This window comes from Spermophilus citellus (genome assembly GCF_964194105.1).
Source record: "Spermophilus citellus genome assembly, chromosome: 2".
In the NCBI taxonomy this organism is placed as follows: domain Eukaryota; kingdom Metazoa; phylum Chordata; class Mammalia; order Rodentia; family Sciuridae; genus Spermophilus; species Spermophilus citellus.
In genome coordinates, this window is record NC_138183.1 from 204,516,101 (window position 1) to 204,543,282 (window position 27,182).

Consider the following 27,182-nt stretch of genomic DNA (forward strand, 5'->3'; position numbering starts at 1 on the left):
CAGAGGCCCCGCCCACCGCTGGGCGGAGCGGCTACGCCTTCCGGGCTTTGGCTGGGACCCGCGCCAGCGCCAGGCTCAGACTCCAAAGCCGCAGAGCCCGGAAGGTCCCGCAGGCTCTTGGGCCGGCTGCTGCGGACACGCCAACATCCTCGGAGCTATAATTCCGAAGAGGGAAACAACAGAGCCATAGGCGGAGCTCGCGTCGGACACGCCCTCGCGGGCAGTGCTTCCGGGGCAGGGGGCGGGGCCTCCGGAAGTGACCGGTCGCCGTCTGCTGTTCGTTGTTTTAGTGGCTGACGGGAAGGAGAGGCCCGAGCTCCGACAACGCCGCGGGGCGGCAGTCACGACCAGCTCCTGGGCGGTCGCTACCTCCTGGACGAGCCAGAAGCGAGGACTGCCGGCTGCAAAGCTGCGAGCGCTGTTCCCGCTCGCCTTTGGATCTCATCATGTCGCGGGGCTCTATCGAGATTCCCCTCCGGGACACTGACGAGGTAGGTGTCCAGTGTGGAAGGGGTGGGGGTCATGAACTTGGACTATGACCCCCACCGACTTCGCTAGACTTCGTTTCCGAAGAGGGCACACCCTTCTCCCGCAGGAGCCTCGATCTAAATCCCCAGTCAAAGCCCTGATCACCTTCCCCCGCCCCTGCGCTGCATCCCGGCAGGTTACTGGAAGAGTTCTTGAAAGTTCCTCTCCAACCTGTTTTTATTTGACAGTGCTCTTATTTTTCTCCCGATTCACCGGCGCAGGGGCGTGAGAGTGCCCAATAAACTGAAGCACCTCACAGATTACAGAGGTGGGCGCTGATGTCACCGTGATCCACCTGCTACTCGAACTCCTAGGAATATATAGCAGGTTGCCCCTTATGCATTAGAAACTCGAGTATGTCGTGGTACACTTTGTGCGAAGTAAACTTAGCCACTACAGCGTGCTGATGGAATTAACCCCCTTTCCCTTACACTGCCTCATTCATGGGTGGCCTTTGGTTTGTCTGAGTAAATCTCAGCTTTGATGTTCAATCTTCTTGGATATTGCATGTACTTATTTTGGTTGGTTGGTTTGAGGTATAATATCGAGATATAATTCACTTATAAAATCCAGTTTTCTTTTGTATATATTCCCAAAGTTGTGAAACTATTACCTCCATCTAGTTCCAGAACATTTTTCTATTATTATTTTTGTTCCCACATTCAGTAATGATTGTGACACACAAATGCTGCTTCCATGATTTATGTGTATAGTGGCATTCAACTTTGCATGGCCTCTAGAGTCATGTTTCTCCAAGGTGTCAGACCTATGGCATCATTCTTCAGGGTGCTTATCAGCACTTTATTTGGATTTATAGATGAAATAGGGTTTTGTTTTGTTACTTTTGAGTAAACAAAGCATTTGTAGCATTTTATAGTTCTAGTATTTGGGGACAATTACCAGTGTTCTTTGTTTCTCTAGACTTTTACTTTAATGTGTTAGTAGTTTGTTTGTCCTGTGCTCCCTAAATATTAATACATATTGGCCAAAACACAGACATATGTTTTCTCTCAAATGTGGAAACTAGAAAAAAAAAAAAAGACTTGAAAGTAGAAGAGGGACTTTTATGGAATTGGGAAGGGGGAGCAGGAGGAAAGGGGAAATAAGGGAGGTTAAGAAAGAGTAGAAGGGAGGGTGAACATTATCAATGCACAATATGTGCATGTATGAAATTGTCACTGAAACCCATTAATTTGTATAATTAATCTGTGTTTATAAAAACTGTGTGTTGGCTAAACCTTGTTGAAAATGAGTATCCTCTGTATATGTGTGTTGATATATAGTCAGGAAAAACTGAAAAGAAAAATAGGAATTTAAAAAATAAAAATAAGAGATAAAACCTACATTTTGTGTTTTAGGTCATCGAACTTGACTTTGATCAGTTACCGGAGGGAGATGAAGTTATCAGTATTCTGAAACAGGAACACACACAACTGCACATATGGATTGCTTTGGCGGTCAGTGTTCATGTAGCAAATAGTTTTTATTTGTTGACTGGGAAAATATGTGTTTTCTGTTTTGAGATGTAGCAATAGCCAATTTGGGTACATGATAAGTAAATCATTTATATCATCTGTGTGGAAATAAATTATCATTTATTGAACAATAAGGCTAGTTTCTTAAGTGATATGCTACTCTGCTGGTAAATTAGTATGTATAAAGATAAAGGCAAAATTCATTTAAGTTAATAGTACTCCAACCCCCTAGTGACAGGCAAACCTTATCTCTTTTATTTTGCTAAAATTTAGTGTGTATCTTCTAGAATATATGGAAATGTAATCACACAATATGTACTTTTTTGTTGTTGTTCTGGCTTTCTTCTCAGCATAATTGGTTTGAGATGTATCCATGTTATTTACTTCTTTTTGAGGCAGAATAGTGTTTGTTGTACAACTATACTACAATTTGTTTATTTATTCACTTATTAGTCAACATTTGGATTGTTTCAAGTATTTTGCTGTTACAAATAAAGCTGCTATAAATAATTGTGTAGTTTTTTTTTTTTATATGGACGTATGCTTTAATGATTCTAATTTGATCCTTTACCTTATAGCTGGAATACTACAAGCAAGGAAAAACAGAAGAGTTTGTAAAGTTGTTGGAAGCAGCACGTATAGATGGTAATTTGGACTATAGAGACCATGAAAAAGACCAGATGACTTGCTTGGATACACTAGCAGCCTATTATGTACAACAGGCTCGAAAAGAAAAGAACAAGGATAATAAGAAGGATCTTATTACACAGGCAACCTTGCTGTATACAATGGCTGATAAAATTATAATGTATGATCAGGTAAAACAAATCAAATTTCTTGAAATTTCTGAAAGGATAAAACTACCATATGAAAACAAAATGTGTGCGATAGGCAGCAGATGTTTTTGAAAGAATGTTTCTTAAAATAACCATGTTGATATAATCAAAAAAAAAAGAAGAAGAAGGGTTCCTCATTAAAATTGGAATTCCTTCAATCCTTATACTTACTGTTGAAGTAATATAGACAAATTTAGTATGTAAAACGTCCTCCTATGTTGAATCAATAATTCTAACATTTCCAGGTGAAATTCAACCATATTTTAAGGAATCTTGAATATAGTTCTTTGTCATTGTTATTGGCACAGAGGTTTTACATTTTGGTATAATTTCTCATTTTGTAGTGAAGAACTGTTTATTGGTAGCTTGAACATTACAGTTGAGAGCAATAGCCAATTTGGGTACATGATAAGTAAATCATTTATATCATCTGTATGGAAATAAATTATCATTTATTGAACCTTCCTATGTGGTTTTCATTTTTATTTGTACATTTATGGTAAATTATTGTTTGCCCTTAGTAAAGTCTAAGGTGATACATTATTTTATAGAACCATTTGTTGGGAAGAGCCTGCTTCTGTCTACTTGAAGGTGACAAAATGGATCAAGCTGATGCACAATTTCATTTTGTACTCAACCAATCTCCAAATAACATCCCAGCCCTTCTTGGTGAGTGATCTTTGCAACCATCTTAGGAATCTAGTTTTTTCAGCATATGTCTAGACTGTATCTCTTTGTAATAGCAACTTAATAACTGAGCTGGACAGCAAAGTAGAAGAGCTTTATCCTGTTAAAAATAAAATGATCTACAATAGATTATTGTTAAAATTGCAAAAATAAAATATATACCAGTTAAAAGTAATTTATTTGCTTCCAGAAAGTCAATAAACAATCTATACTTAGACAACTCAAGTTGTTGCAATTATTCCGTTATAACATTTAATATAAAGACAGAACATCCTGTCTTTGACATAAATTAATATACCCAAATGGAAAACAAGTTTTTAATGTGAAATCGTGTTCATTATTTTTAAGTATTTCTTATTGAAAGATGTATTAAATTTAAGTAGTTAGTATAAAGTGTAGTAAATTTGTATTAATCAGACAGTGCATGTTTTTTTTTTTTAAATCATTATAGGTAAAGCTTGCATTTCATTCAACAAAAAGGATTACAGAGGAGCTCTTGCTTACTATAAGAAGGCATTACGTACTAATCCAGGATGCCCAGGTAAAATAAAAACTTTATTTTAGGTCTAATCTGTATATGGCCCAACTTGAAATACTGATAATTTGAAGTTTCTTATGAAGTCAGTTGTGAAAAGGTACTATTGGAGTATTAAAATGACAGAATCAAGATATTTTTTCTCTTTTGGGAGGTGGGGGGCAACCAGTGGTTTAACCCAGGGGTACTTAACCACTGAGCCACATCCCCAAATCTTTTTATTTTTTATTTTGAGACTGGGTCTTGCTAAGTTCCTTAGAGCCTCAGCCTCCTGAAAGATTATTTTTTCTTAGTGTTATCTTTGATTTAATAGCTGGATAATGGATCATATTATAATCTTTTGCCCTATACAACTTTTATTTCTGTTTTAGTCAGCCTTTTTTTAATTTTTTTTTTTAGTTATACATGAACATAATATTTTATTTCATTTATTGATTTTTATGTGGTGCTGAGGATCAAACCCAGTGCCTCACCTGTATGAGGCAAATGCTCTGCCACTGAGCCACAATCCCAGCCCTAGTCAGCCTTTTTTTTTTTTTTTTGCCACTGTGACTAAATGACCCAATCAGCAGAATTGTAGAGGAGGAAAGGTTTATCTGGGGGCTCACAGTTTTAAAGATCTCAGTCCATAGACAGCAGACTCCATTCTTTGGGACTCAAGGTGAGACAGGACATCATGGCAGAAGAGTGTGGTAAATGGAAGCAGCTTACATGATGATCAAGAAGCTGAGAGAAACTCTACTGGCTGGATACAAGTATATACCCTAAAGCCATGCCCCGATTCCCACCTCCTCCAGCCAAACCCTACCACTTCAGTTACCCCTCAGTTAAATCCCTATCAGAGGATTAATTTGCTGATTGGGTTAAGACTCTTACAGTCCAGTCATTTCTCCTCTGAACCTTGCATTTTCTCCCACATGAGCTTTTGGGGGAAATCTCACATCCAAACCATGACACTTTGCAAAATGTTATTCATTTAGCAGATGTTTACTGAGTACCAACACATGTTAGCACTGTTCTTAACCTTGGAAATGTAGCAATGAACCAGAGATCAAAGTCCCTACCCCTATGTAATTTACTTCCAGTGGGGAAGAAATGAGGAAAATGTATACTATGTAAGATATTGCCAAAGGCTGAAAAGAAGAATAAAGCAAAAAAGGCCTATGAGAAGCATTGGGAGTTGGTAAAAAAGGTGACCAGGGAAATTCATCATAGATAATAACATTTGTGTAAAGACCTAAGAAAACTTAAGAGCCATGCATATATATGGGAGAGTATCATTCCCAGAGGAACATAGGAGTTACAAAGTACTGAAGGAAGATTGAGAAACAGTAATCTCTGCGGGATGGGGGGGAGAGGATAGTAAGAAATGGGATCAAAGATATAACCTAGTACTAATCATGTAGGGCATCCTAGATTATTATCAGTTTTTAATGTAACAGAGATAAAAAGCCATTGGAGAACTTTGAGCAGAAGAAAAGCATAATCTGACTTAGAGTTTAAAAGAGTCATTTGAGCTTCTGAGTTGAGTCTAGAGTGGGATGTGGGTGAGTAGGCGATGACAGAAGTAGGATCACTAGGGAGAAGGTTATCACAGTCATCCAGGTCATGTGTGATTGTGGCTCAGCTGGGTGCTAATAGTGGCAATGGTACAAGTAGTCAGATTCTAGGTGTAATTTGAAGGGAGAGCTGATAGAGTAGATGTGATGTGTAAAGACAAGAGTAAGAAGCAAAGGTAACTCTTGAATAAGCAGTAGGAAGAATGTAGTTATATTTTACTACATTTGGAAAAATAGTTCAAGGGGAGCTAGTTTTAGACATGAAAAGTTTGAAGTGTCAAGTTTGAAGAGGCAACAAGGGAAGAAAGAGATCAGACCTTCAAAGGTCTGGGCTGTAGTAATGAATTTGGAAGTCATCAACATATAGATGGTATATAAGTTATGAGACTACATGAAATTACCAGGGGAGTGAATGGAGACAGAAAAGAGGTCCTGGGTGAAGCTCTAGAGCACTCTGATATTTAGAGGTGAGGAAAATGAGAAAGAATCAGCAAAGAGACCTGAGAAGGAGAAGCTAGATGTATAGGAGGAAAACAAGATAAGTGCAGTATAAAACATTTTCAGAAAGAATAGGTATATTGTTAGGCCAAATAAAATAGGGGCAGAGAAATGATCTTTGGATTAAAGAGCATTTAGATCATTAATGACCTTGATAAAAGCAAATTTTTTCTGGAATGGTGGGAGCAAGCACCTCACTGGAGTGAGTTCAAGAGAAAAATGGAAGGAAAGGAATTAGAGACAGCAGTTGTTGTGTGTTTCAAGGAATTTTGCTCCCAAGGGAAGAACAGAAATAAATTGATAACTGGGAAAGGAAATTAATTCAACAAAGGATGTTTATAGGGATGGAAATATAGCATAGTTGGTGGAGTGCTTGCCTAGCCTATGCAAAGCCCTGTTTCAATCCTCAGCACTGTTAAAAAAAAAAAAAAATGGGGGAATGCTTGTATGTGAATGAGGATGATCCAGTAAAGAAGGAAAATATATTTTATGCAGGAAAAATAGGGAAGGGTTGGTGAAATAGTGGCCTCAAATAGATGAAAAAGAATCCAGTGACTATCATAGAAGTTGGCCTTAGGTAGGAATTGTTTGTGTTCTGAATGGTCTTGAAATGAGGTAGCACATATAAGCATAGATCTGAAGGGAATGATGGTATATACGTGGAATTGGACACAGTATTTGAAGTCTTAATGAAATTTTTCTCTTTTTAAATATTTCTCTTCAAGAATTTGAAATTGAGTGAGGCATGTTGATGAAGGTAAAATATAACAGGGGTGTTAGGAGAAAGAATAATACCAATATTATTATAGATGTTCTGTTCAATGATAGAAAGAGGTAAGAGAGGTAGAGAGTGTTACAATCTAACCTCTAGTGAAATCAATTTGTGGTAGGCCAAGCAATTTTGTAGTGTAGGTATACTGAGGCTAATTTGGGGAATTTTGTAACTCATAAGTAGAAAATGTTTAAGCATTCTTGTAATTGAACTCTAAAAATGCTTAATTTGACAAATTGAATGACTTGATTTTATTTTATTTTTAGCTGAAGTTCGTTTAGGAATGGGCCATTGCTTTGTGAAACTTAACAAACTAGAGAAAGCCCGTCTAGCATTCAGCAGAGCCTTAGAACTCAATTCCAAATGTGTGGGAGCATTGGTTGGCCTGGCTGTTCTAGAACTCAACAATAAAGAGGTATGTAAGGGAGATATTTTTGACTCATTTGTCTAACCTACAGTCTTGTATTTTAAAGTTCTCAGGGCAGATATGCCTTAGAAATCAAGACTTTTGATTATAGAAAGGTTAATATGGTACTTATACTGCATAATATATAATACTTAAGTTATTGGGGCACTGCCCCCAAAGTACACATATTTCTGTGGCAAAATGGTTACTTTTCATACTAATATGATAGCCTCACAATTCAGGTAAAGGGTTCCCATCAAGTGAATTTGCTCCACGATTACAAAAACCTGGGTATTTTTTTAAAAAATTGTTTTTGAATTTCAGATAAGGATTGTAGACCTGTGTATCCGTTTGGAAAGCTTTCAGTTGCAAGTAACAGCAACAACAACAACAACAAAAAAAAACAGTTCAGCAACTTGAAAACATAAGGGTTTTAAACCAAATGTCTAAGCTCTCAGATGTGGCACTTCAGTGTCATCAAACCGAGAGTTTTAAAAATATCTTTCTATTCACCTTTCCTTAGTGTGGTAGGCCAAGCAGTTTTGTAGTGTAGCTATACTGAGGCTAATTTGGGGAATTTTGCAACTCATAAGTAGAAATGTTTAAGCATTTTTTTTTTAATTTATTTATATGCACACTGAACCTATTGCCTCTCACATGCTAGGCAAATGCTCTATTCAACCCCAGCCCAGTGTGTATGGCCTTTCTTCATCATGTCTGTCACCTCATAAGATGGCTGCCACCTTTCCAGGCATCTTGTTATTACACTGGAGGAGAAAATGGAAAGGATAAAAGTATTTCTTAGAGAATCTCTATCTTATATTAAGAAGTTCCCCCATCATGTTTCTTATTTATTACTGTCCAAAATAAGGTCACCAGTGTTTCTCAGCATCAGCACTGTTGTAGCATCTCCCCACTTGAGAGAACCAAAAATGACATTGTTCCTAGTTGAGAACCTCTGCTTTAAACCAGTCTCCAGAAATGGGGAATAGATTCTCTTGACTGATGAAAACCAATAATGGGATTGTGGAGGAGGAGAAGGGAGCTTTTCTTCCTGAAATCACACAGGCTATAAAATTTCCATTTTTTTAGTAGGGAAAGAGAAGCAAAATCATTGTTGTGTTATCCATAGATATGGCTGTCACACCAAAAAGACAGCTGAGGCAGGAACTAAAAAGTAGATAAATCTCAAGAACTGAACAAGAGAATAAAAAGAGGAAAAAATGGGGCAACCCCCTGGGTGGCAGAATATTGAGGATTAAAAGGGGGATTTCATTGCAAATGCAACATCGATATTTAAAATTCACAAGAGGCTGATCTTTCTTGTTGCAATGGCAAAATGGCACAATTTGCTCAACATAGCATATAAAGTATATAGCTCAATAAATACAAAGTTCATTAAAGTTGTTGAAAAATAGGTTTGGGCAATATTTTCTAATATTTGCCCTTGGAGATCAGTATGAACTATTTAAAACAATAATAGCAAATGTATTTATTATATGAATCTAGTGTCAGAGAATAGGGAATTCTTTACAGTGAGGGTGCTTTTATAATTAGTTAGTTGGTTTGTTTGATTTTTTTCAGTACTTGGGACTAAATTGCTCTAAAACTAAGCTACATCCCCAGCTTTTTTATTTTTTATTTTTGAGACAGGGTCTTGCTAAGTTGCCCAGGCCTGCCTTAAGCTTATAGTTTTCCTGCCTTAACCTCCCAAATAGCCGGGATTATAGGTGTAATTTATTATTTAAGTTTTGTTAAGAAAACTAAATTCTAACAATTTGGTGACTCATTGATTGAAATTTGTCATTCTTGGTAATGACTAACTATAATAAGAGTTGTATCTTGGTGTCTGAATTTAGGATTATACAACCTTATTTTTTTGAGGGTATAAAGAAAATTTTGAATAAGTGCTAATTAAGTAATGTTTCCACTCCACTCTATTGCAATGTTTTCTTTTAGGCTGATTCCATCAAAAATGGTGTCCAGCTTCTTTCCAGGGCCTATACTATTGATCCTAGCAACCCTATGGTATTAAACCACTTGGCAAATCATTTTTTCTTCAAAAAGGTAGGAGGAATCATTTATTTTTAAATCCTGATTTTTGTTTTCCTGAATGTAGTTGATTCCTTATTTTTTTTTTAACTTGGAAAAAAAAAATTGAAAATGTCAAAAGAGTTTTTTCCAAATTAGTTTATATTAGTTACTTGGGCTTGGATATATTTGTTTATTCATTCATTTACTTAATATTTATTGACATTTATACTGTGTATGACACTGTGATATGAATGTGGAGATGAGTGAGACATGGTTTCTGCACTCAAGGAGTTAAGTTTCATAGAAAACACAGTTGAGTAAGCAAATGTAAATGTAAAAATAAAGGTCTCTGCCAACTAATGGTAGAAAAATGAGGAAGTGATCAAGTGATTATGAAGGGTTTTCACCACAACGGAAAAGCTCTCAAACTAGGTTTTTAGGAGGTGAGCATTAAGCAGTTGAAAAGGGAAAGATAGACTTCTTAAAAATAGTCTCAGCAGTTTGGTTCAGTGAGAGCATAGCATGTGGTGGACTTTTTGACTGGCAATGCATTGGATCCAGAGAGTGAGGCATTTGTGTAGTAGAATTCGGATGTACTTATGTGGGTAACAAGTCATTGATATTTTTATGTTTGCAAGTTTACTGTGATACATTTTTAAAGTTGCCACTAATTCTGTAGAAGCAGTGATATTTTAGGTATATTAAAATATATAACCAAGATTTTGTTGACAGAGTTTTTATAAAGTGAACATGAAAATTTAACCTACCATATTGAAACCAGGTACTAAATTATACTAAGAATTTTAAACCAGTTAAATAGCAATTTAAATAAAATCTCACAAAAATGTATCAAATCTTATTGGTAAGAGCTACTATGTTGTTATCAATATGCATTTAAGCATTGCTTACTAAATCCTAAGCACTTTAAAAAATGCATTCCAAGTATTCTGTAATCTTCACAACAATTCTCTGAAATAAGTAATCTCCCCATTTTGTGGATGAGCAAACTGAGGCATAATTAATAGCCTAAGTGTACATGGCTACTAATCGTAGTTTTTACACTGGCCATAGAAGTACACTGTACTTTCATATGAATTACGATTAAGCTTTAGGCTATAATGGTTATAGTACTAATAGACAACTATTTAGGGAGAAGATGGAAATGTGTTATATAGATAAATGAAATGTTATGATTTATAGAGCAGCTAATCCAACTTAATCTCTGTTATTCAGGATTATAGTAAAGTCCAGCACCTGGCTCTTCATGCATTCCATAATACAGAAGTGGAGGCTATGCAAGCAGAAAGTTGCTATCAGCTGGCCAGATCATTCCACGTTCAGGTAATATAATTTTATAACATCTCTAAATATCTAGTTCTTGCATTTATAGTTTTTCAGCTCTTTTTAACCTTTTTTTAACCTTTTTTTGTGGTCTTATTTGTTTTTAGGAAGATTATGACCAAGCTTTTCAGTACTACTATCAAGCCACACAGTTTGCCTCATCCTCTTTTGTGCTGCCATTTTTTGGCTTGGGACAAATGTATATTTATCGAGGTGACAAAGAAAATGCATCTCAATGTTTTGAGAAAGTTTTGAAAGCTTATCCTAATAATTATGAAACTATGAAAATTCTTGGTTCTCTCTATGCTGCCTCAGAAGATCAAGAAAAACGAGATATTGCCAAGGTAAATTTATAAAAACCTTGACAAAGTCCTTATTTCTTGTTTTGTTTTGTTTTATTTGGTACCAGGGATTGATCCCAGTGGCACTGAGTCACATCCCCAGCCCTTTTTTATATTTTACTTAGAGAAAGGGTCTTGCTTAGAGCTTTGCTAAGTTGATGAGGCTGGCTTTGAACTTTCAGTCCTCCTGCCTCAGTCTCCTGAACCACTGGGATTATAGGTGTGCACCACTATGCCTGGCTCATTTATTTTTTTTGCTAGTAGAGCTACAGTAGAAGCAGTTTTGTTAAATGAGCTTGTTCTGCTTTAGATAAAAAAGCAGTTGACTTTAAGTTAGCTAAGTTAGCCATCATTTATTACTTTTACAGCACTTATATGATGCTCTCTTTATCCCAGGGCCATTTGAAGAAGGTCACAGAACAATATCCCGATGACGTTGAAGCTTGGATTGAATTGGCACAAATCTTGGAACAGACTGATATACAGGTATTGTAGTCATGCTTTTCATCTTCTATATGTGTTTTTTGTAAACATGGTGTACTATTTCTTTTTGATGTGCATACATACCGTATTTTGTCCACTGCAAAAATACAGGGTGCCCTTTCAGCCTATGGAACAGCAACACGAATCCTTCAAGAGAAAGTGCAGGCTGATGTTCCCCCTGAGATTCTAAATAACGTTGGTGCCCTCCATTTTAGACTTGGAAACCTAGGGGAGGCAAAGGTAGGAAAATTGAAATCTTCCCTTCTTTTATACTTGATCAAGTTGAATGCATATTTTATAGATGTATCAAATCTTTTAACAATGTAATTTTTCTTCCTCACAGAAATATTTTTTGGCATCATTGGATCGTGCAAAGGCAGAAGCTGAGCATGATGAACATTATTATAATGCCATTTCTGTTACCACATCATACAATTTAGCCAGGCTGTATGAGGCAATGTGTGAATTCCATGAAGCAGAAAAACTATATAAAAACATCTTACGAGAGCATCCTAATTATGTTGACTGTAAGAATTTTAAATTTGCTTATGTAATAAAATTCCCACAATAGCAGCAAAAACTTAATTGGGGAAAAAAGTCTTAGAAACAATCGTATATTTTGAAGGTTCTGATGTCCCTTTTTGTTCAGGGCAGATCTGTGGCCTTAAAAAAAAAAAGGACAGCTTCACTTACATTTATCCTAGAAAACAAAAGAAACAACAAAATTTACTTGAACTATATTCAATGAAGCTATGTTCAGTGGGTCTGCTACCTTTGTTAAGCTTTTAGTAACTCCTTGGCATATTTTGATAGTGGATTTACTTTTGTAACAATCCTTTGATTTCATATCAACATTTTTACGTGTTTATAAGAGTAAGAGAAGTGGTTTTCCTTGAAACAATTATTACTCAAATGTCCTACTTTGAGTTTTTACAACTTAGACATTGTAAAATATTCAAAGTTTATAATTAAAAAATAGGTCTGGGGATGTGGCTCAAGTGGTAGTGCGCTCGCCTGGCATGCGTGCGGCCCGGGTTCAATCCTCAGCACCACATACAAACAAAGGTGTTGTGTCTGCCAAGAACTGAAAAATAAATATTAAAAAATTCTCTCTCTCTAAAAAAAAAAAAAATTATAATTAAAAAATAATTTACAATAACATATAGTAGTCCCTCCTTATCCATAGTTTCACTCTCCTCAGTTTTATTTGCCCACAGTTCAACTGTTGTCCCAAAGTGTTAAACAGAAAATTCCAGAATTAAACAGTTTATAAGTTCTAAATTGTACACCATTCTAAGTAGTGTGATGAAATCTTGTCCTATCCTACTCCATCTAGCCCAGGATATGAATCATCCCTTTGTCCAGTGTATCAATGCTGTATATATTACCCATCTGTTAGTAACTTAGTAGCCATATCAGTTAATAAGGAAGAAAAATGAATAAATTGTATGCTGAGGTTACTAAGATCTATATAGTACAATAAGAGATTTTTAGAGAAAGATCATATTCATATAACTTATATTACAGTATATTGTTGTAATTGTTCTATTGTTTTATCTTTTACTAAAAATTTTTTTTTTTTTTTTTTTTTGGTACTGGGGATTGAACTCAGAGGCACTTAACCACTGAGCCACAACTCCAGTCCATGAAACAAAAAATTTTTTTTTTTAAGTTTTTGATAAACCTTTATTTATTTTATTTAGACACAGGGTCTCACTGAGTTGCTAAGTGCCTTGCCATTGCTGAGGCTGGCTTTGAACTTGTAATCCTCCTGTCTCGGCCTCCTGTGCTGCTGGGATTACAGGCATGCACCACCGCGCCTGGCTTACTATCTTAATTTATAAGTTAAACTTTATCAGATAAATTCTCTCTCTCTATATATATATATATATATCAGAAAAAACAGTAATTATAGTGTTCATTACTATCTACAGTTTCTAGCATTTATTGGGGGACTTGGAATGAATCCTTCAAGGATAATGGGGACTTCCGTACTTTATTTAAAAGTACCTAAAACATGTTTTGATTCTAGTCAGATCAGAAGCTTTTTTTTTTTGCATCTGTCTTGCCATCATGGATGCAAAAGTGATTTAGAATAAATAAGATTTAAAAAAATATATTTTTTTAGGCATCAATGGATCTTTTATTTATTTATATGTGGTGCTCAGGATTGAACTCAGGGCCTCACACATACGGGACAAGCACTATACCACTGAGCCACAATTCCAGTCCATGAAACAAAATTTTTTTTTTTTTAAGTTCTTGATAAACCTTTATTTATTTATTTATTTTAATTTATACGTGGTGCTGAGAATCGAACCCAGTGCCTCACGCATGCCAAGTAAGTGCGCTACTGCTGAGCCATAACCCAGCCCTTCTTTTCTTTTTATATGTAAGTGTGTATGTGTATGTGGTGCTGGGGATCCAACCTAGGGCCTTGTGCATGTGAGGTAAGCACTCTACCAACTAAGCTGTATCCCCAGCTCAAGAATAAATAATATTTTAGTTGAATAACAGATTGAATTTAAATTGATTTGATAGGTAATAGCCATTATTGTTTTTTTGTTTTGTTTTTTGATACTAGGGATTGAGCCCAGGGGCACTTAACCACTGAGCCACATCTCTAGCCTTTTTTTATATTTTATTAGAGACAGGCTCTCACTGAATTGCTTAGGGCCTTGCTAAATTGCTGAGGCTGGCTTTGAACTCACAATCTTTCTGCCTGAGCCTCCTGAGCTACTGGGATCACAGGCATGTGCCACCACTGCACCTGGCACATTATTGGTTTCTTGAGGAGAAATTTTCCAGAGAAAACAACTTGGCTTGAGGTAAGGACTTGCAACAGGGAGCTAGCTTTTGGAATGAACTGGAAGAGATGAATCTTAGATTTCAAGCATGAGACTTGATTCCAAAATTATAACTCAATAGGTTGATGTTTGATGTTTCTTCACCTATGAGACTTTCTGTTCCTTATATGGATGTATTAACAAACACAATTTTCTCAAAAGTATGACTTTAAAGTTATGATCATTTATGGCTAATATTTTGAACATAAAAACTTTCGAATGTATTTTTTCAGGCTATTTGCGTCTAGGAGCCATGGCCAGAGATAAAGGAAACTTTTATGAGGCTTCAGATTGGTTTAAGGAAGCTCTTCAGATTAATCAGGTTAGTAATACTGACTCTTGAGAAATAATTATTTTCACTTTATACCCCGCTTTTCTTTATTTCTCTCTTTCCCTCTGTCCCTCCCTCCCTTCCTTTCTCTCTCTCCTCTCTTTCTTCTCTGTACTAGGGATTGAACTTAGGACCTTGTGCATGCTAGGCAAGCGTTCTACCACCGAGCTACTTTCTCAGCTCTTCTTATTTTTTGCTTTTGAGACAGAATCTTACTAAATCACCCAGGCTGACTTCAAACTTGCAATCCTCCTGTTTCAGCCTCCCAAATAGCTGGAATTACAAGCATGTGCTACTATGCCTAGCTCTGTTTTTCCTTTTAATGACTCATGTTTCTAATAATCTTGACATCCTTCTGGGTTTGTTTTGTTTTGTTTTGCTTATTTTTTTTTTTTGGTGTTTTTTTTTTTCTTTCCACTTATTTATATAAGATATCGAAGAGTATAGTAGGTTGCATGATTAATCATGTAATAAGGGGGACTACGTTATTTATATAGATCTCTTCTATGTCCCTTCTTGTTCCTTCTATTTCCCCATTCTATCCTTTCACCTATATATCAACATATGACATAGCTCAGGTGTCTTTTATCCTCTCTACTTTCTTCACATATAAGGATTTAGTTACACCGTATGAGAAAAGTTTATAGTATCTTAGCATTTTAAATGGAACTTTAGAGGTCGTCTAAATTAATTACCTATGCCATTAGCAGCATACAGATTCTTTGCATTATTTCTGAGAATTTGTTTGTAGATGGCCAGAGCACGATCTTGATGACGCTTTTGCTGTAAGAAGAAACAAGCGTTATTAAAAAATTTAAATTTTTTTGGTTTAATTTAATTTAATTTAATTTTGGTTATAGCCAATCAGAAATAGATTTCACATTACTGTCTAGTACACATGTAGTGTATGTGTATACAAATAACTGAAAGTTTTGCAAATCATCATTTGCCCTCACCAATGGGCAGTATAGTGATATTTTACTGTATTCCTTTCTGTTACACTTTATATACTGATCACTATACATTAAGCTAATTTTGCAACTCACTAACGAGTCTCAACTCTATTTGAAAGTTATAACACATCATTTGTTAGCTATCATGGAAAGATGGTTGATCTTGCTCATTAAGTTACCAATTTTGTTTCTTTATACATGTGTGTTTCAGGATCATCCAGATGCTTGGTCTTTGATTGGTAATCTTCATTTGGCAAAACAAGAATGGGGTCCAGGCCAGAAGAAATTTGAGAGGATATTAAAACAGCCTTCCACACAGAGTGACACTTACTCTATGCTAGCCCTTGGCAATGTGTGGCTCCAAACTTTGCATCAGCCCACCCGAGACCGAGAAAAGGTAATCTGTTTTATCTTTTTAAGCAAAACTGAGATTCTGCATGTTGGTTAAATTTTTTTAATAATGCTTGATTCTTCTTTCAGGAAAAGCGTCATCAAGATCGTGCTCTGGCCATCTATAAACAAGTTCTTAGAAATGATGCAAAGAATCTGTATGCTGCTAATGGCATAGGTAATTAAAAGACGTGGGTATCCATAATGATTTGTGAAGTGAATGCTTTTGGAGACATGTTTGTAAATCAGGTTTTTCTCTCTAACTATGTAGTTGTTTTAAAATTGTGCTTTTAGCCAGCCTCAGCAATGGCAAAGCACTAAGCAACTCGGTGAGACCCTGTCTCTAAATAAAAAATACAAAAAAGGAGGTTGGGGATGTAGCTCAGTGGTCGAGTACCCCTGATTCAATCCACAGTACCAAAAATATATATAAATAAATAAATAAAATTGCGCTTTTAGTTGTTTTTCTGGCTATGGTTAGAAAATTTTTGAATGTGAGCTTTTTTATAACTTTAGGAGCTGTTTTGGCCCACAAAGGATATTTCCGTGAAGCTCGTGATGTATTTGCCCAAGTAAGAGAAGCAACAGCAGATATCAGTGATGTGTGGTTGAACTTAGCACACATCTATGTGGAGCAAAAGCAGTATATCAGTGCTGTTCAGATGGTAATGTCTTATCTTTCAATATATTTTCATGTCACATTCATTGATAAACAGAATTCCTTAACCATTCTGGCCCTCTTGTGGATCTGCATGAATTCTCTTCTGATACTTTGTTCAGAGGTTTATAATTATATAATGATAAGGACAAACTTTGATGTCCTGATAGATGTGAGTCCTGGTTCCCCCACTAATTACATGCCTTGGGCAAAGAACATTTTCTTTGACCTGGTTTTCCTATCTATGAAAGGGAGATAATTGTACCTTAACCACGTAGAATTTTGTAAGGATCCAGTATTTGGCACTAACATTCCTAGCATACTCTTTACGTATCCAGGAAAAGTAGATTTAATATTTGTTCAGTTGTTGAACTGAACTGAGTTTCAGAAAGGTTAAATGACCTACTTTATTTATTCATTTACTTATATGTGTATTTTGAGATGGGGGTCTCTGTGTTGCCCAAGATAATCTTAAATTTCTGGGCTCGGGCAAGTGATCCTCCCAATTAAGCCTCCTGAGTAGCTGGGATTACAGGCACTATACTCATCTTAGATGGCTTCTTTTGAAAAAGAAAAAATTATGGGGATAGAGTGTCATGCCTGTAGAATTTTTTATGCATATCATTTGTTGAGTGCTTGAACTTGAAATAAAAGTTGTACTCAGCATCTATAACATTGAAAAGTAAAGAGACTCTTATGCTCATAATATATGATCAGAAAGAACAAACTTCTTATAAAAGGCAGAATAAACTAGTATAAGTATAGGCTTTGGGAAGTGGTTTACCTTTTTTTCTAGATAAAATTTTTCTAGACACTACTACAGAGTAACAGAACCCAGATTGCATATGGTAATCTCAGAGTTTTTTTTTTAAGACTTCTTAAGACTTCCTATCTCAAAATGATAATATTTCCCTTTATAAACACAAATAATAAATCACTAGGGAGAGTTGGGGGAGAACTAACCATTTTCCTTGAAATCATCTTGTCATTTACCTTTGACAAGATGTATTCCATGGTCAAAAAGAGCCATGTTCATGTCACAATGAACACTGGTATTGTTATATTGGTTTTACCAACAAATTAACAAACAGAACTGTAAGACTCCTTATGCTCCTTTCTGGTAGGTTCCACAAATCTAAAGAAAGGCGCTAGAGACTATAACTGAAAGGATCCAGGTATATAACTTCTATTAAGTGGCCAATAAATAGATTGTAGGTAGTATTGCTAAACATATGAAAAAGAGTTTCCAGGGCTAGGGATGTGGTTTAGTGGTAGAGTGCTTCCTTAGCATATGTGAGGCCCTGAATTCTGTCCCTAACACTGGGGAAAAAGAAAAAAGAAGAGAAAAGGAAGGGAGAGGAGAGAAGAAGCGAAAGGGAGGAGGGAAAGAAGGAAGTAGATTTATTTTTCTGTGATCAGATTTTTATGTTGTGAAAATGTTTCCTGATGAATGTAAAAAAAAAAAATTCTCAAATTATTCTCTAAAATTAACCAGAGAAGAATACATTTTCACAGAGCTTTAAAATGGCTTAAAATTTTGCTACAAAATGAAAATATCACTTAATCTGTTGTATTTTTAATTAACTTTTTCTTTTCTTTCTTTTTTAGTATGAAAACTGCCTTAGAAAGTTTTATAAACATCAAAATACTGAAGTTGTGCTCTATTTGGCCCGGGCCCTCTTCAAATGTGGCAAGTTACAGGAATGCAAACAGACTCTACTGAAGGTAATAGGGAGAATTCACTATTACTCTTGTCCATTCCTATGCTGTATTGCATTTTGTGTGTGTGTTTGTGTAAATGTACTAGCACACTTATTTGATTAAAACTCTTCATGTCATTAGATCATATGAGATAATCTGCTTTCTTTTTGTTTACAGGCTAGACATGTAGCACCCAGTGATACAGTTCTTATGTTTAATGTGGCATTGGTGTTGCAAAGATTAGCTACCTCTGTCCTGAAAGATGAAAAAAGTAATCTGAAGGAAGTACTCAATGCTGTGAAAGAACTGGAGCTTGCACATAGGTAAAAGATTTTATAGAACCCACTTTTGAAATAATTTGTCACTTTAAAACTGTTTGTCTTACAAGATTCAGTGGCACATACCAATATTTGCAGCTACTCAGAGACCCAGGTAGGAGGATTGCAATTTTGAGTCATCCTGGACAATTTATTGAGAATCTGTATCAAAATAAGAATAAACAAAAGCTGGGGATGTGACTCAGTGGTAGAACACTGTGTGAGGCCCTGGGTTCTATTGCTGGTACCACATATACACACACACACAAAACTGTTTGTCTCAAAAAAATGCTGAAAATCACTTTCTTCAAAAAATAACTCCAGGGCTGGGGTATACCTCAGTTGGTAGAGTGCTTACCTGGCATGCATAAGGCCCTGGGTTCAATCCCCAGCACCACAAAAAAATAATAATAACTCCAAAGCTGGGCGCAGTGACATAAGCCTGTAATCCTAGCTGCTTGGAAGGCTGAGGCAGGAGGATCACGAGTTCAAAGCTAGCCTCAGCAACAGCGCTGAGCAACTCAGTGAGACCCCGTCTCTAAATAAAATTTAAAAATAGGGCTTGGGAAGTGGCTCAGTGGTTGAGTGCCCCTGAGTTCAATCACCAGTACCAAAAATAAGTAAGTAAATAACTCCATTAGAATCATTCTGCCAATATTTAAACCAAAGCAGATACTTACCACCAGGGGGCACCAAACTGTAGCCCTTATCCTGCCAGATTTATATCATGTAGCTGGGGGCTAGCTTTGCACGCTTGCCCTAGATTGCTCATTAATCTGACAATAATGTGATCTAGCATTTTAAATGCGAAATTTTTAGAGTGCACAATATTGCTTAATAGATTTATTCATCTCATCTAAAACTTTGTTTAACCTTGTATTATTTCTTTATTAATTCAGTTAGTGATGAAGTTAAAAATTGACATTCCTTCAGGTTTTATCCCAATTGTGTATACATTCTTTTTTTGTTTTGATATCTGATAACTTATAGGTGCTTTCATGGCCTAAGTACTCTTATCTCCATATGACATATTTAGTAAATGTAGAGTGTATCAAACATTCATTGCATGGTTTTTGGGGTAATTCTGGATTTTCTGATAATATTAAATATATCTTTGATTTTTTTGGATAAACTTATGTTTTATTAAACATACTGAATGGCATATTGATGAGCTTTTTTTAAAAATGAGAAATGTGTATATTTTCCTATTGAAATGATAGGCTTTTTATGCATTAAATAATTCATATAAGTTGGGAAATACATAAACCTTTTCTCAGACTGTTTTATAGAAATATAGAGGGTCTTGTTTCATTAGAATCTTTTTTTAAAGCAAATTATTTTCTTACTTCATTTAGATACTTCAGTTACTTAAGTAAAGTGGGAGATAAAATGAGATTCGATTTGGCCCTCGCTGCTACAGAAGCCAGGTAATGTTACTGTATATGGAAGGCATCAAGTGGTCACCCATTTTAGTGATATTGGTGTGGACTGAGAGATTGTCACAGTAGTGAACAGGGTTCGCATCCTCCCAAAAGTCAGTCTTTTTGCACTCTTCATGGGGATGCCCAAACCTGTGCTAAGGCTTTTTCGCTTTTTCCTTTCAGGAAATTAAGCAAAATTGATTTAGTACAAGTACTTGGGTTCTGGAGAAAAAATGCTATTTCACTAGTGTTAGCTCTGTCACTAGAATCAAGATATGATTCCTATCTTTTGAGTCATATGTGAAGTCAATGTTGGAAATCTTTTTAGCTGTGCAACTTCATATAGGTATCAGCCAATCTTTCTGCTTCAAATTTTTAAAATGCATGTAAGGAAAACAAATGCTCAAAGTTTTAAATAATCTATAGTGTGTTCATGTTTCTCTAAATCTGAACGTTGTAGGCAATGCTCTGATTTACTGAGCCAGGCCCAGTACCACGTGGCCCGGGCACGCAAACAGGATGAAGAGGAACGGGAGTTGCGGGCCAAGCAAGAGCAAGAAAAGGAGCTACTAAGGCAGAAACTTCTTAAAGAACAGGTATCTATTGTTCATTTATGCTAGTATTAAAACATTGTGTGCATATATGTGCTTTGTTTAAAGAAAAAAAGAAGTCTTCTGTTTAGGACTATAATCATGCATGAGCTTTTTCATCTTAAGAACATTTTGGGTTTTTTTTTTTTCTCCCTAATTTTTTTTTTTTTTTTCTTCTTAGGAAGAGAAACGTCTCAGAGAAAAGGAAGAGCAAAAAAAGCTTTTAGAACAGCGGGCCCAGTATGTGGAGAAGACCAAAAATATTCTTATGTTTACTGGTGAGACTGAAGCAACAAAAGAGAAGAAAAGAGGTGGAGGTGGTGGACGGGTAAGACAGTATTCCTGCCATTACTAATGACATCATCTCTGTCTTTTGGCTTTTAGAAATGAAGACAATTGGTTAAATTTACTCTCTGCTTGGTTCTTAGCTTTAACTTTCTCCATCATTAAGAGTCTTCCAGTACAGAATTATCTAAATGGCACTTAGTATAGACTTGTCCCCCCGCCCCCCCCCCTTTTTTTTTTTTGGTGGTGCTTGGGGGTTGAACACACATGCTAGGCCAATGCTCTACCATTCAGCCACGTTGGTTCCTAACTTAACAACCATTCAGCTCACAATTTTGAATTCATAGTGATGTAAAAATGATAGCATTCAATAGAGACTGTACTTTGAATTTTGAATTTTAATCTTTTTCCTGGATAGGGATACGCAGTACAATACTCTATCGAGATGCAGGGCAGTAGTAGTGAAACAACTCCCAGTCAGTCGAGTGATGATAAGGGTAAACAATCAAGGTGTCAGCATGCTGTGTTGCTAAGCAGTGATGTTCAGTGGGTTAGATGTAGTCAATGCATTTTTAACTTACAGTGCATATATCAAGGACATAATTTCATCTTAAGTTGAATATTCATATTTAGAAATGCATTCCGTAGTTAGCTAAATGCCTTTTACTTTGTAGTAACCTCTTGAGTTTATGATTTTTGCAACTTTTTTAACAGTTGAAACATTCTTCCATTAGGAGTCTTTCAAACAAGGGCCTAGCCAAGCCTCTTTCATGTAGCTTAGTAAGAGATCTTTCATTTGCCAAATGACTGTAAACAATATTGTATGGCCTCTTCCTAACCTGTAGCCCCCACTACACCAGCCTGAAAAAAACTGATTGTCTTCTTGTTTGGATTTTAGCGTTCCAAGAAAGGAGGAGAGTTTGATGAATTTGTCAATGATGATACTGATGATGACCTACCTATATCCAAAAAGAAGAAGAGAAGAAAGGGCAGTGGTAGTGAACAAGAAGGAGAAGAGGAAGAGGGTGGTGAGAGAAAAAAGAAAAAGAGGAGAAGGTACTATCATCCTTAGTGTTTTAAATAGCCTTATAAAAGTGGCAAAAGACCCTTCATCTTCTGAGTATGTGAAGAATTTATGAACCACTTAATCTTCCCTAACAGTGAAACTTTTGTGCCCCCACTCTCAGCAGACCCCATTTCAGAATCCCCCGAGTGCTTAATTTCCATTCCATCTTTCTGAGAGCTACAAATTAATCATCACTTGTTTTATGACTTTAAAATTAGAATACTTATTTGAAAATGTATGTGATGTAGAAGGAGAAGATGTGGATTATATTTACACTCGTTCATATCAATCTTGGCAAGTCAACTGAATCTCAGGTTTCTCTCTGTAAAACAGTAGCAGTGATGACCACCTCATGATTTTGCTCAGTGCCTAAAATGTGAACATGTATGAAAGTGCCCTTTAAACCACCCAGTGTCATTTGCTGTAAGATCAAGGGTGCCTGCTGAGCAGTACCATTCCTTTCTCATGGCACTTTCCTATCCGGGAACCTCCATTCAGTTATATTACCTAAACCTGCCCTTCCTGGCCCTTACCTGATTACACATGGGCAAGAACCTGGTGAATTCATTGAGACACTGACCTGGGTTAATTGGAGCTGTGATAAGGACATTAGTAGCAGGCCTGGAGTCAGTAGTTGGGAAGGAAAAGGAGGGGAAAGATGTGGAGCTCTGGGCACTGGATGTTTTCTCCCATTCTCAATCACTCTACCAAGGGCAGGATTCAAATGTAGATTGATGAGGGGGGAGCTCAGTGGTGACTAAGTCCCAAACATTGCATAAATATGATTTTGCAGACTGAGACAGGTGCACCAAGAGTAAATTGTCGCCTCTGCCTTTAAGTGTGCAGTATGGCTGAGGTCAGCACACATGCAGTGGGTAATACTTGATAATCAAGTAGTCGTAGACTTCACAGGCATGACTGCCTCTTGACAAACTCTTGGTGTTCACTGTTTAAGACCTCCGAAGGGAGAAGAGGGCTCAGATGATGAAGAAACAGAAAATGGGCCCAGACCAAAGAAGCGCCGTCCACCAAGAGCAGAGAAGAAGAAAACTGTAAGTTCATCATCCTCTTTTTTCCTTTGTTTTTTTTTTTTTTCTTTTTAATTCCCACTCCTGATAAAACAGAAAATCACAGCACATTGGAATTATTCTCTCCTTGCAGCTTCTTCAAGTACAGATTTTTTTTTAAGTTTATTGGTGGCTTTGTGATTATATCATTATTATGCAAACCCAATTTAATAAGATGTCCTAATTAATGTAAGAGTCTTGACTAATTTATTATGTTTGACATTCTTTCTTTAGCCCAAGCCAGAACGTCTGCCTCCTTCAATGAAGGGGAAAATAAAATCTAAAGCCATAATATCATCAAGCGATGATTCTTCAGATGAGGATAAGCTAAAAATTGCTGATGAGGGGTAAGAATATTTTCCTTGTAAAGTCTCCTACTGATGTGGTAAAACCAAAAGTGGTTGTTAAATACCCTGTCTGGATTAGGGAAAATACACTTTTCTTTTTCTTTTTTTAATATGACGGAAAAGAGACTTTTGAAAAATTGGGGGAAACAGATAACTAGGAGTGGTCATTGTGCCAAAATGTCTTTTCTCTCCAGCTTCTTAGAATCTTACAACATGAAGAAACCTTAGCTGACCTCTTATTCCAACCCTGTCAATTTATCCTTTTACGTGTTTCTCCCTCATAGAACAAATCTTTGAAATCTTACTTCTTCCTGGATATTAGCTGGTATTTCCTAGGTAACATCCTCCTAAATGAACTTTAATTTTGCTGCTCTGCCACTGACTGACTGACTGTAGTAGCAGCCTGGTCCTGGCCGTGTGCAGATGGGGAGCTTCATGGTTATTTGTTTCCTCCCTTGCTGAGGGCAGTGGTGATTCAACTCTGGTCCTTGGAGGGCTTACCCTGTGGTGCTTAGACAGGACTTCAGCTCACAGCCCACCTGATGAAGCAGTAATTTATTGCTCTAGGGACCATATCTAATCTGGAGTTGATGATGGAAGTTGTTAAGAAATATTTTTTGTAACAGAAAGGATGTTGAGACTTAGAGGTGAGGCAAAAGTGAGAAGTTAACATGTTGAGGGGAATAAGGGTACTGCTGAGGGAGTAGCCTCATAGGGTAGAAATGTGTAGAAATCCATCTGTAAGGATTTGAAGTGCTGCTCTGAAGACACTGGCTGAACAAATTTGGATTGCTTTCCCTAACGCACTGCTTGGCCCTTTCTCCCACAGTGTCATCCTGGTCTGCTACATGCATGATCAGTGGAATGAAATGTGTGGTTTTCGAAGAATGAGTCTGTTAAAATGTGAAGGTAGAAAGGTCTGTCCAATATGAGGCTGAGCTGCTGCTAGGCCTATGCCTGAGATCAAGGCCAAGTGTATTTGAAGCACTTGAGTCAGTTAAATTTTATCCTGACCATCATCAAATGTGTTTGTATATTTAGTCAAATGGATTGAAGTGAAATAGATCATAGAGGACCTATGGACTCTTTTTTTCCCCATGATTGTAGATGGACAGCATGCCTTTATTTTATGTGTTTATTTTGAGGATCGAACCCAGTGCCTCACACATGCTAGGAAAGTGCTCTGCCACTGGGCTCCAGCCCCAGCCCCAGGACCTGTGGACTTTAATATACAGAATGAGTGTACACTATCCCCTTTTCAGTCATTCTTCATGTTTTCTCAGAGTGACCTGGGTTATATAATGTGTGTCTGGTTTCTTCTTTCAGATTTAGGTGCAAAGAGCCTTTCTTTTCTCTGTAGGATGTCTTAGTTTCTGAAGAGAATAATATGTTTGACCTTCCTAGACTGAACTGTGTAGGACTGACAATGCTGGAGAAGTGCGCCTTCTTTCTCTCCAGCAGCTGTCTGCGTGATTCCAGGAAGCCAAGCCAAGATTCCCAGTTCCTTTTCCTTTTCATGTATTAGCTGACCATGGGGGGAGAGGTGAAGCTTGGGAGCAAAGGTAGATAAGCTGCAGGACCTGCTTAGTCCAGCTTCCTGTCTTGAATAAAGTCTCATCATGGTTCAGGGGATCTAGGATAGAAATCCCACGACAGAAGAAAATAGTGACTTCACTCTTCTTTAGGTGTCTGGTAGTTCAGATGGTACATAGGACAGGGAGTCCTTGGGACTTCAGAATCTTGACAGCCATTGAGATCCTGGTTTTACCTTGGTGGCTATTAATTTATTTATAAGATTAACAAATCCCTTCCTTTTCCTTTGTGTATGAAATTTGGAAAATTCTCACAAAAAGTGCCTGCCGTGAGCCAGTGAGAATCATCCTTAAGTGTCCTTATTTTGTAAAAACGCATCTCCAATCATCAGAGCCTAAGCTGAGCCTGAGCTGAGCTGAGATGGCCAGAGGCTTCAGTGTCTAACCTGCATTGTTCTCCTGCAGACACCCCAGGAACAGCAACAGCAACAGCGACTCCGACGAGGATGAACGGCCAAAGAGACGCGCCTCATCCGAGAGTGACTCTGATGAGAACCCAAACAAGTCTGGCAGTGAGGCGGGCAGTCCCCGCAGGCCCCGCAGACAGCAGTCAGATGAGGATTCCGACAGCGACCAGCCATCCAGAAAGAGAAGGCCTTCGGGTTCTGAACAGTCCGACAACGAGTCCGCGCAGTCTGGGAGAAGCCCCTCGGCGGCCTCAGAGAATGACGACTCCCGCGCGGCCTCTCCCAGTGCCGAGTCGGAGCGCGAGTCTGAGCGCGAGTCGGAGCGAGGGTCTGACAATGAGGGTTCCGGGCAAGGCTCTGGCAACGAATCAGAGCCAGAGGGATCCAACAACGAGGCCTCGGATCGAGGCTCAGAACATGGGTCAGATGATAGCGACTAGGTTGTTTCATAAAGGAGCTTCATCTCTGGAGGAGACTTTTTTTTTAATATATGAAAGCTGTGATAAAAACGTTTCAGATGTTTGGTCAAACAATTGTGAAGTTTTTCTTAAGGCGACTTTTTTTCTACCCGTTTGTATATTACTAAGCCCCAAGAGACATTTCCTGTGCCTGAGTCCAATATTTGAACCTCTTGTGCAAATGAGAGTATTCCTCATTGTGGTACAGTTCCACCTGTCATATGTGAAAGTGCAGTAAACATAAACCCAGATGCTAAATCATTCCTACAAAGGTTTGACTGGACTGTGGCATATGTCTCTTCTTTGTATGTGAAGCAGCATACTGTTTTGATTTTTATTGCAGTCTTTTATGAAGTGGTGCAGAAACTTTAAATTGTTCATTTTTAATGTCTTTGTTCCCTTTTGAGTTTAGAATGAGAATATTTTTATTTCCTGGAAAAAGAGGTGTCTACTGTATAATTGCACCGAAGTACATGTGAAAGTCAGGTGTTCATAGTATAGTGCTGCAGCCATGCAGTAAAGTCACAAATAGATACTTTGTTAGGTTAAATGAGGTGTGGAAACATGCTTTTCTGTTAGAATGCAAAGACCTCCCAAGCCACATAATAAATTCTTTTACCAACTTTTGTGTGTAACTTTGTGTGCAATTTTTGCTTGATAACATTTGTGTATGAAAATTAACATAAATAAATTACACAGATAATTTTGGGAAACCTGTATTACACCAAAAGGTAGTTTCCTCTAATTCTCTACAGATTTTTTTGAGAAAACTGTGTCTCTGTAATTTTTTTGTTATTCAGTAACTAACAGTTTAAGAATAATATTTTATGCTGGGCATGGTAACACATGCCTGTGATCCCAGCAGCTCAGGAGGATTGTGCGTTCAAAGCCAGCCTCAACAACTTAGTGAGGCCCTCAGCAACTTAGTGAGTCCCTATCTCAAAATAAAAGATAAAAAGGGCTGAGGATGTGGCTCAGTGGGTAAGCACCCTGGATTCAATCCCTATTACCAATAATAATAATATTTTATGTAACTGTTTAAAAAAAAAGTTTAATTACTATAGTCCACAAGTATTATAACAACACTAAGGTATTGAAATTACAGAGATAATCCCTGGTGAGTTTTAGTGCTGTCAGGACACATCCTGACTTCAAAAGTGGTATAGTTAGGTACAGTCAGTATTTAAATTCTACCATTATTGGTTTTTTTTTTAATGTTTTATTTGTTAGTTGTTTTATTTATTAGTTGTACATGAGA

General features: G+C 37.1%; 1 protein-coding gene across 1 annotated transcript; it reads left to right on the top strand.

Moving 5' to 3' along the window:
* Positions 1 to 172: 172 nt before the first annotated feature.
* On the top strand, positions 173 to 26,547 carry CTR9 (CTR9 homolog, Paf1/RNA polymerase II complex component). Its single transcript, XM_081278563.1, has 25 exons — positions 173 to 491; positions 1,887 to 1,985; positions 2,582 to 2,821; positions 3,391 to 3,508; positions 3,978 to 4,067; positions 7,157 to 7,305; positions 9,256 to 9,363; positions 10,564 to 10,671; positions 10,779 to 11,015; positions 11,409 to 11,498; positions 11,607 to 11,735; positions 11,839 to 12,022; positions 14,575 to 14,663; positions 15,837 to 16,022; positions 16,106 to 16,193; positions 16,532 to 16,680; positions 18,282 to 18,398; positions 18,552 to 18,697; positions 20,047 to 20,118; positions 20,573 to 20,708; positions 20,884 to 21,030; positions 21,886 to 22,043; positions 23,009 to 23,105; positions 23,355 to 23,467; positions 25,465 to 26,547. Exons 1-25 carry the CDS (start codon positions 447 to 449, stop codon positions 25,904 to 25,906), a joined length of 3,537 nt encoding a protein of 1,178 aa, XP_081134689.1. The 5' UTR covers positions 173 to 446; the 3' UTR covers positions 25,907 to 26,547.
* Positions 26,548 to 27,182: the final 635 nt, after the last annotated feature.

What these genes read in the sequence shown, in the direction of transcription:
- CTR9 (XM_081278563.1), top strand. Translation starts at nt 447, where the DNA reads ATGTCGCGGGGCTCTATCGAGATTCCCCTCCGGGACACTGACGAG. An exon ending in AAAAACGAGATATTGCCAAG is followed by an intron (nt 11,016 to 11,408) that starts GTAAATTTATAA and finishes TCTTTATCCCAG; the next exon opens with GGCCATTTGAAGAAGGTCAC. An exon ending in GTATGCTGCTAATGGCATAG is followed by an intron (nt 16,194 to 16,531) that starts GTAATTAAAAGA and finishes TTATAACTTTAG; the next exon opens with GAGCTGTTTTGGCCCACAAA.